Source organism: Carassius gibelio, chromosome A15 (genome assembly GCF_023724105.1).
Source record: "Carassius gibelio isolate Cgi1373 ecotype wild population from Czech Republic chromosome A15, carGib1.2-hapl.c, whole genome shotgun sequence".
NCBI lineage: Eukaryota > Metazoa > Chordata > Actinopteri > Cypriniformes > Cyprinidae > Carassius > Carassius gibelio.
Genome location: NC_068385.1, coordinates 19,472,912 through 19,482,911, shown reverse-complemented (window position 1 = coordinate 19,482,911; position 10,000 = coordinate 19,472,912). Strand labels below are relative to the sequence as shown.

The 10,000-nt window shown below is 39.3% G+C and overlaps 1 protein-coding gene across 2 annotated transcripts in view; it reads left to right on the top strand.

The window, feature by feature from the left end:
- The first annotated feature begins 701 nt into the window (after positions 1-701).
- Positions 702-10,000, top strand: part of LOC128028709 (Fc receptor-like protein 5) — a 26,069-nt gene continuing 16,770 nt past the window's right edge. Inside the window, exons 1-2 of one of the 2 annotated variants that reach the window (XM_052616022.1) lie at positions 702-777; positions 1,353-1,388. In XM_052616022.1, the coding sequence (XP_052471982.1) occupies positions 747-777; positions 1,353-1,388 (67 nt within the window). In that variant the 5' untranslated portion in view covers positions 702-746. The remainder of the gene's footprint in view (positions 778-1,352; positions 1,389-10,000) is intronic. The other variant, XM_052616021.1, reaches the window with a different exon arrangement.

Sequence of the window (10,000 nt, the reverse complement as noted above, 5' to 3'; positions counted from 1 at the left end):
ATATGATTCTCTTTAATGAGTTTGAAAGTAATTTTCTTGAATGTGTCAGTTACTCATAAAAAAGTTACCCTCGCTGTGATCCCACTGTGTGACTGTCCACTGATGATAATTAGTGTGATACATGCATGTGTGTGTGAGCTAATTATGTGTGCAATAGTTAAGAATTCCAGTCAAGTGTTGACCCTTAAAAGTGTAGCTTAACAACTAAAATATATGTTACACTAATGAAATATCTAAACAGAACTTATGAGCCTGGTGTTTTCATGGCTCTAAACATGTAAACAACCATTAAAAGTCTTTAGATAGAAGGAAAAATGATCCTTTACTAGATTTTAGCTACTGAAGCAAGAAAGACAGCATGGTGCACAGTGACTATTGTCTTGTTGAATTACACTTTTGTATTTGTCATTGCTGTGAGGAACAGACATAAGAATCATTAAATCTCTTGTCTTGGTGTATGAATATGATTCTGTGTTCAGAGATACAAATATATCAGAGCCAAACTCAACACCATCAGAGTCAGAGGTGTGATAGAATAGAAACAGATAGACATGAGCTCATTTTTGTGGTTTGGTTTGTTCAGTTTGAGCTCGGTGACATTTTCTAAAAAAGATCCACATTCTCAAATGATTTATTTTTTCTCTCTAACACATGAGGTGTGTTTGAATGTCTTTAATGAGTCATTATGTTGACTGTAGGTATCAGGACATCTTGAGTCTTTAACCGTCTGTCATTATTCGGTCAGTATGGAGCTCAGTCTTCTTCCTCTTGTGCTCTGTGAGTACTGCTTTCTCTTGATGTATTTCAGTGGATTTTAATTGCTCTTATATTGTGAATAGGATCAAGTGATTTATTGTTCCTGCATTTTTCTTTTTTTTGTCCTGCCCTTCCATGATATATCTGTAAAAATGAGCTTGAGGGAGTAAGTGTGCAGTTAGTGCCGGATTTGAAAAAGAAATGCACTCCGTCGTGTTTTGATCATTCAATCAGTTTATTTATTAAATGATTTATTTATTGTTCTTTGTAATAGTGTTTGTTGAGTCAGTTCTGTTGATTTGCACAGAAGCTTTAACTAGATGTTCACTGGTATGTCTTTAGAAAGAGTTTATCTTTATTACTCTGCTTGGGATTACACTTTCTGCTATGATGATGAAAAAAAAAAAAACGCAAACTAAATATTGACATATTCAGATACTGACACAAAAGTACTGTAAGTACTGTAGTACTGTAAGAGAGTAAAATGATGGTGTTTTACAAGCAAAGGAAGAACAGTCTATCTTTATATAACTAATGTAAAACACACAAAATCAGCTCCATGTTCACATTCTAGTGAGTTATTCTCTGTGTTTTAGTGCTGATTTCAAGCATCCACTCTGCACACACTGAAGGTGAGTGAATCTCATCACATATTCACATGAGTGATTCTACACTGTTACAAACTAACTGTGAAAAGGAATGTTTTTATAATGATTTTAAATACACATTTTAAACAAGTTATTTGTTATTTGTGTGTTGTAACTAGAGGAATAAACTGTTTATCCAGTAAAAACAGCTGATTTTTATTATTTTATTGTCATATTTTATCATTGTGAATTGTTGTCATTGTACAGAAAGACCTAAACCCAAAGTGACCATTAAACCTGCTCAACATGTATTCAGAGGAGAGACAGTCACTCTCAGATGTGACATATATGATGGAGTCACTAGCTGGATCTACATCTGGAATAAAGAAGGTACATTCTTTTATTTCAGTGATCAGCCAGAACTCACATTCATGTCTGTTACTGAGTCTGACGCAGGTAAATACAGCTGTGAAGGATCAGAGACAGCACGATCACCCAGGTCACAAAAGAGTGATGCAGTTACACTGACAGTATCAGGTGAGTTTCATCATCCCTTCATAAACAGATGTTTAGCATGTTTTTAAGTGATGCCTTTCTTCTCCTTCATATTATGCAGTTTTTTTTAAAGGTGAAGTCTAATGCTATTCCATGTATTGTGACTAACACCTGTTTCACATATAATCCGTCTACAGTGCGTCTGCAGTCGGTGTGTGTTACATATGTGGTGCTGAAGCAGCACGGATTCATTGTGCTTTCACACAGGGCGCGTTTGCAGTCCGCTACTGATCCGCGGCAGTTTAAGCCACAAAAAACAACATTTGTTCATTATTTTGATATCAAAGCATGTAACAAAAAAAAAAAATTAAACAAATCAAAAAAGTTTTTCAGCATTGTGATACTCTTTCATCACAGTACAGTAACAATCTTTCATATACATATTTAAATTGAAATATAAACAACATATAACTCATACATTTGACTGCTAGGTTTTTATAATAAGTTGCTGAAACAAGCTGTAACACATTTAAACACAACATTAGCCTACTTTTATTGTTAGGATATCACAAACATTTAAAATTAAAACTTACCACTGACAGAAACAGTCAACTCTTGTGCCTTTTGCATTTAAATCTTTTTTACATGCAATCCAACGGGTCTTAAATAACTTTGTTTTTCTGCATCTATAAAAGTGCATATGTAATGTTGCCTTGTTTCTCTAAAGTTTCTCTTTTTCTTGCTTTAAATCAAGCCAAATCCCATGTGTTGCGTGTGAAACACAGTAGGCTTGCATTAGTATACATTTATTGTGAAATGACTGCATTTCCGTGTTAATCCATGTTCATTGTTACTGCGAACAATGCGCTGTAACTTTAATTCAGTGCTTGCAGCACAGCAAAAAAAAATTTTTTTTGGAGGGGAGTCGCAGATGAATGTCGCGAGTGGAGGGCCAAACATTATCTCCCGGAACATAGACTGGGCCAGAAATCCTCCTCCGGTCAGCAACTGTCTTGGATCTGCGAATTGCCCTCTGCAGATGGTGGTGAGCTTCGTCCCAGACTCTCTCGCTCTCCCGAAACCAGTAATCCACTGCGGGGACCTCAGATGGTTCACCATCCCAGGGAAATAGAGGGGGTTGGAATCCAAGGATACACTGTAATGGTGTGAGGCCTGTCGTGGGTTGCCACAGTGAATTTTGGGCATACTCCGCCCAGCCCAGAAACTGGTTCCAGGAGTTCTGGTGACCATTGCAGAAGGTCCTGAGGAATCGTCCCACTTCCTGAATCTTCCTCTCTGTCTGGCCGTTGGTCTGAGGGTGATAGCCAGAGGAGAGCCTGACTGTCACACCTAGGAGTTTAAAAAATGACTTCCATACTCGGGATATGAATTGGGGTCCTCTGTATGATACAATATCCTCTGGGATCCCATAATAGCGAAAGACGTGATTGAAGAGAAGTTCAGCGTTCTCCAGGGCAGTGGGGAGACCTTTCAGTGGTCATAGTCTGCAGAACTTAGAGCATCGATCTACTATGACGAGGATGCAGGTGTTTCCATCCGACGAAGGTAAGTCTGTCATGAAGTCAACTCCTAGGTGTGACCAGGGACAGTTAGGGATTGGCAAGGGATGGAGCTTTCCTGCAGGTAGGTGTCGGGAACTTTTGGACATTGCACACTCCTTACAGCCTAGGACATACCTCCTAACATCCCTTGCCATGTCCAGCCACCAGAAGCGCTCGGATAGCTGTCATGAAGTCAGGTGCCCAGTGCCCAGGGAGGTGTAAACAGTGTGAATGAGATCTACCCGTTGTGTCCTAGGAATGAACTGACGATTAAGTGGGCAGCCCGGCGGAGGTCGGGGATCAGGAGTGGCGATGGCTGGAGGAGTGGGCCATTCGATGGGACTGATGATGATATCTTCGGGTATTATGTTGGTAGTGGTCTCGGGTGTTTCTGGAGAATCATGCAATCTGGATAAGGCATCGGCACGGACATTCTTAGAGCCAGGACGTAAGTGGAACCTTCAGAAAAATAATGACCACCTGGCTTGATGGGGACAGAATCGTTTAGCGTCACGGAGGTACTGGAGGTTTTTATGGTCAGTGATCACTTGAAATGGATGGATGGCCCCTTCCAACCAATGTCGCCACTCCTCCAGGGCGAGCTTGATGGCCAGGAGTTCTCGGTTACCAATGTCATAATTTCTCTCCGCCGGGCCAAGCTTCCGTGAGAAGTAGGCACATGGGTGGAGTAATTTAGGTGTTGAGAGAGGACAGCTCCAACTCCGGAAGTCGAGGCGTCCACCTCCACGACGAAAGGAAGTTCTGGGTCTGGATGCGTCAGGAGTGGAGCTTGTGTGAAGGTGGATTTGAGGGATTGGAAGGCTGTGGCCGCTTCAGGAGTCCAGAGAAGATTCTTCGGTTTACCTTTGAGTAAGTTGGAGAGAGGAGTGGTGATGATACTGTAGCCTCATATGAAACGTCTGTAAAAGTAGGCAAATCCAATAAATCTCTGGAGTTCTTTGATCGTGGTGGGTTCTGGCCAGCTAGTGACTGCAGCCACCTTCCTCTCATCCATGCAGACCGCCCTGTCGGTCAATGATGTAACCCAAGAACTGGACAGATGGGAGATGAAATGAACACTTCTCGGCCTTCAGGAAGAGGTGATGTGCTCTTACGTGTGGAGGAACTCCGTAACGTGGTGACGATGCTCGACTTAATTCCAGGAATAGATGAGGATGTAATCTATATAAATGACCATGAAGCGATGCAGAAACTCCCGGAAGACTTAATGTATGAAGTTTTGGAAAACTGAAGGGGCATTGACCAAACCATAGGGCATAACCAGATATTCATAGTGGCCAGTAGGGGTCACAAAATTGGTCTTCCATTCATCCCCTTCACGTATTCTCACCAGATTGTAAGGTCCAACTTAGTGAAGATGGTAGCAGACCTAAGTTGTTCGAGGGCCGCAGGGATGAGAGGAAGGGGATATTTGAATTTGATGGTGCTTTGGTTAAGGGTCCGGTAATCAATGCATGGCCGTAGCCCTCCATCCTTTTTGGCCACAAAAAAGAAACTGGATGCTGCGGGAGATGTAGAATGCCGAATATACCCTTGACTGAGAGCCTCCTGAATATAGTCCTCCATGGCCTTGGTCTCTGGAAGTGACAACGGGTAGATCTTTCCTCTGGACAATGGGGCATTAGGAATCAGGTCAATGGCGCAGTCCCATGGCCAATGAGATGGTAGCTGGGAAGCTCTCTTGGGGCAGAAGATGTCTTGGAAAGACGAGTAGATGTCAGGAATCTTTGTGGACTGCTTCTCGAGTGGACTTTCAACTGACGTGACAAATCTCCATGATATTAAAAGACACGTCCCCCGCGTAATCTACGCCCCTGACACAAGTCATCCTACAGTAGACGTATATAATTTTTTTCTTTCAGACAAATACAATCTGAGTTGTATTAAGTTATGTCTAGCTAATCCATGCTTTATAATGTGAGTGGATCTCAACCCAACGTTTAAAGTATATATATAAAAAAACAGTACCCATCCATTATAAAAGAAGTACACATAGGTCCAAGGGGTTTATAAAGGCCTTCTGAAGCGACGTTATTTAATACAACTCCCATTGCATCTGTCTGAAAGAAGAATGTCATATACACCTAGCATGGCTTAAGGGTGAGTAAATCATGGGGTAATTTACATTGTTGAGTGAACTATCCCTTTAAAGCAGGGCTGTACAGTGCAACATATATGAAAAACTGCATCTGTACGATGAATAAATGTACCACTATGTGTGCGATACAGTTTAACATGTTCATAACACAGCAACCTAATATTGTGAAGTGCATTCGTTATGCTTGTTTGTGTGTGTAAAATTTATTAAACTTAGTATTTAGGGTTGTTAATTCAGAGGTTGTGGGTTTTTAACTTTGTTGTCTTTTAAGTATTCCATGAGGATGGTAAACTTGTTTGTACCTGGACTAAGTTGCTTGGTTACCCACATTCTTCAAAATAACTATAAAACAAATTCAGGTTTATTGATGGTATACAAATAAAAAACCCTGATAGAATTGATAGAGAGATAAAGGAATTTTCATTTTTGGTGAACTATTCTTTTAATGTTAACACAGCAAAAAAAATGCAGAGAAAAATCTTGAATCTAGACACACTAGAAAAAGTTACAGGCAGGTGAGTTTAATTTAATATGTTTGGAGCTAAACTCAGCAGGAAAGTCAGCGTCGAGGGCCAGAGATGAGAAACCCTGACCATTTAAAATTCCCATGCAAACTGCTGTCTCTGCAAAAAAACAAGACTCAAAATGTTTCTAAACCTAAAATGCATGTATGCCCCGTTTGTGTTGTTTTACTACTTAAACAAGTATTTAAAGCATAGTTATTTACAATACACAGCATGGTTTTTAATCATATTCTTAGGGGGTGACCCCTCCCCTCCCCCACATATGGGTGATGTGAAACAGTGGGTCGAGCTCTGGGTTGTTAATTCAGAGGTTGTGGGTTTTTAACTTTGTTGTCTTTTAAGTATTTTCATGAGGATGTTAAACTTGTTTGTTATTGCAATTTGTTGCATTGTCTGTGAAATCAAAAGACATCAATGATTTACTAGTGAGGAGACAAGATCTTCTTCTGAAAACCTTTCATAAATGATCACACTGACTATATATTGACAGGTCCTCCCAAACCAACTCTGACTGTTGAGCCACAGAGTTCAGTGTTCACTGGAGACTCAGTTACTCTGAGATGTGAGCTGATTCAGTCACAGAATGGATGGGAGTTTCTCTGGACAAAAGACTCAAAGCCTGAATCTACTGAAGCTGCAACTAAAAAAATCAATCGTGTGAAAGGCTCTGATGGAGGACAGTACAGGTGCAGAGCACGAAGAAGAGAATATTACACTGATTACAGTAAACTGGTAGTAGTAACAATATATGGCAAGTATTTTTACTTAATGTTTAGTGTGTAATAATACTAAGGCAATCATTCTGAATGAATTAGATGCACGCATACAGAGCGCATGATCTCTGTGATGCCCAGGTGCACAAAACAGACCCTCCCACCTCTGTAATAAACACGGAGATGTTAGTCCCGTCCGAATTGGTACATGAAAATCACAGACGTCAGGTGGTAAGAATCAAAACTCAAACGTAGTTTAGAAAACTAGTCCCGTCCGAATAGTGCTTTAGATTTATAAAAGACGGATATAACTGTACTGCTTCTATCTGAAAATAGTCGAGCTCCTGGAGGCGTGCCGTTGGGCGGAGCTAAAGAGTCAATCACGCAAAGCTTTTGTGTAGCAATGGTCTGCAAGCTGTGACATCGAAATAAATAAAACAGGAACGTAAACTTTATTTACCTAAATTAACTATGGCTAAAAATCAGACCCTGTCATATACAGGTGCATCTCAATTAGTGGTGGGCATAGATTAATTTTTTAAATCTAGATTAATCTCACTGTGATTTTGAAATTAATCTAGATCAATCTAGATTAATCTAGATTAAAATGGCTCATTCAAATTCTGCCGAAGGCATTCAGAATATGTGTGTTACCCAATTGAAATTGACAAACAGTCTTTGACAAGGGGTTTATCAAGCTAGGTGGTGCATTAGAAATGGGGCTCATCTCCTGTTTCCAAAATGCATCACAAAGTGCTTGAAAAAGCTGTAAACTAATTTTTTTCAAGTTGTAGGTAATTAAATGTAAAATAGCACTGGATAGTCTTCAATGTAAAAATAAAATATATAATCAAACCTACATTTATTCAGACACCTTCAACATTTCTCACATTATTACAGTTTTGCTATTTATATATGTATTTGTCGGCACAAGAGCAAAAATGAGCAAATTCGATGTTCAAGTGTTTTGAGACGCCTTTCTCTTCGCAGAAGAGAGCTCGGTTCACTGTCGCTGTCTGTGATACGTGGCTCTCTCTCTCTCTCCGCACCGAACACCAGTAACCAGCTACTCCGTTCAGCTTTTCCGCGTCTTGTGTTTGGATGCTTTAATGTTTAAATCGACAAGTGGTAAGGCGTAAAAACATGTGTAAAAGATAAGCTTTCGTGACGATGCGCAGCAGTGACCCGTCAGCTGTCCTGAGCATCTTTTTAGGCTGACCTCAGCCAGTCGGTTATATAAAATATCAAGGTGAAAGTCATCATAGCTTGCTTAGTATAGACCCAGCTCCCAACCCAGCTTTGAGAATAGATTAATGGCAATATTTTTTGTTTTTATCGCCCCTTAAGAGTCTCTCGTTAACGCAGCACGTTAACGCCAATAACGGCCCACCACTAATCTCAATGTCATGGAAAAGTTTATTTCAGTAATTCAACTCAAATTGTGATGATTTTGGCTCACATTTGACAAAAACCCACCCTGACATTATAATTTATTGAGATGCACCTGTGTATTCAACCCAGAATTAGATCCAGAGTCTGAAAGTGAACAGCAAGAACAACTGCAGCAACAACATCTACAGCAGGACGTCTCTATCTATATTATTTTTCAATATGGAAGAAAGCCGTTTTCTGTGAATGTGCGAGACTTTCAGTTCATTAGCCTGTGTAGGGAATTATAAGATTAATAACAACATGCAGTAAACACTAAATCTGTTTGCACTACAAACCTGTGAGTTCATAATTAAGATAATACATAAACATAATACTGTAAGATACAATATCAAGCAGCAAAACAAGCCGTTTTGTACAGGTAAAAATAGCTAGAAGACAGACACATAAAATGTACAAATTACGGGGAAAATAAGGTGGAAATGGTAACTGCTGTAATTGTTTGCTTAGCGGTTATTGTGTAAATGACTTTAATGATGTGATAATTTTTCTGTGCTCAAAAACAAAAAGTAAAATCCTTCTCGACTCGAGCAAGTCCCGTGCAGTGCTGTTGATGACTTCTGTAACCAGAATGAAGCGTGTTTGTGGGCTTTTGCTCGAGCTCTGGTTGATGTGTGCACAAGGAATCCTGCTCTTTATGATGTCATACAGGGCCAGACTCAAAAGAAAACCTTTCAGAAAATTATAAGAACCCTGATGGAGTGTATTTGGCAGAGAAATACCATGTTTGACACAAGAATCCAGCTTTTCAAAAGTGTAAATAGACTTCACCTTTAAAAAACCTGCATAATATGAAGAAGATGGGCATCACTAAAAAACATGCTAAACATCTGTTTATGAAGAGATGATGAACCTCACCTGATACTGTCAGTGTAACTGCATCACTCTTTTGTGACCTGGGTGATCGTGCTGTCTCTGATCCTTCACAGCTGTATTTACCTGCGTCAGACTCAGTAACAGACATGAATGTGAGTTCTGGCTGATCACTGAAATAAAAGAATGTACCTTCTTTATTCCAGATGTAGATCCAGCTAGTGACTCCATCATATATGTCACATCTGAGAGTGACTGTCTCTCCTCTGAATACATGTTGAGCAGGTTTAATGGTCACTTTGGGTTTAGGTCTTTCTGTACAATGACAACAATTCACAATGATAAAATATGACAATAAAATAATAAAAATCAGCTGTTTTTACTGGATAAACAGTTTATTCCTCTAGTTACAACACACAAATAACAAATAACTTGTTTAAAATGTGTATTTAAAATCATTATAAAAACGTTCCTTTTCACAGTTAGTTTGTAACAGTGTAGAATCACTCATGTGAATATGTGATGAGATTCACTCACCTTCAGTGTGTGCAGAGTGGACGCTTGAAATCAGCACTAAAACACAGAGAATAACTCACTAGAATGTGAACATGGAGCTGATTTTGTGTGTTTTACATTAGTTATATAAAGGTAGACTCTATTCTTCCTTTGCTTGTAAAACACCATCATTTTACTCTCTTACAGTACTACAGTACTTACAGTACTTTTGTGTCAGTATCTGAATATGTCAATATTTAGTTTGCGTTTTTTTTTTTTTCATCATCATAGCAGAAAGTGTAATCCCAAGCAGAGTAATAAAGATAAACTCTTTCTAAAGACATACCAGTGAACATCTAGTTAAAGCTTCTGTGCAAATCAACAGAACTGACTCAACAAACACTATTACAAAGAACAATAAATAAATCATTTAATAAATAAACTGATTGAATGATCAAAACACGACGGAGTGCATTTCTTTTTCAAA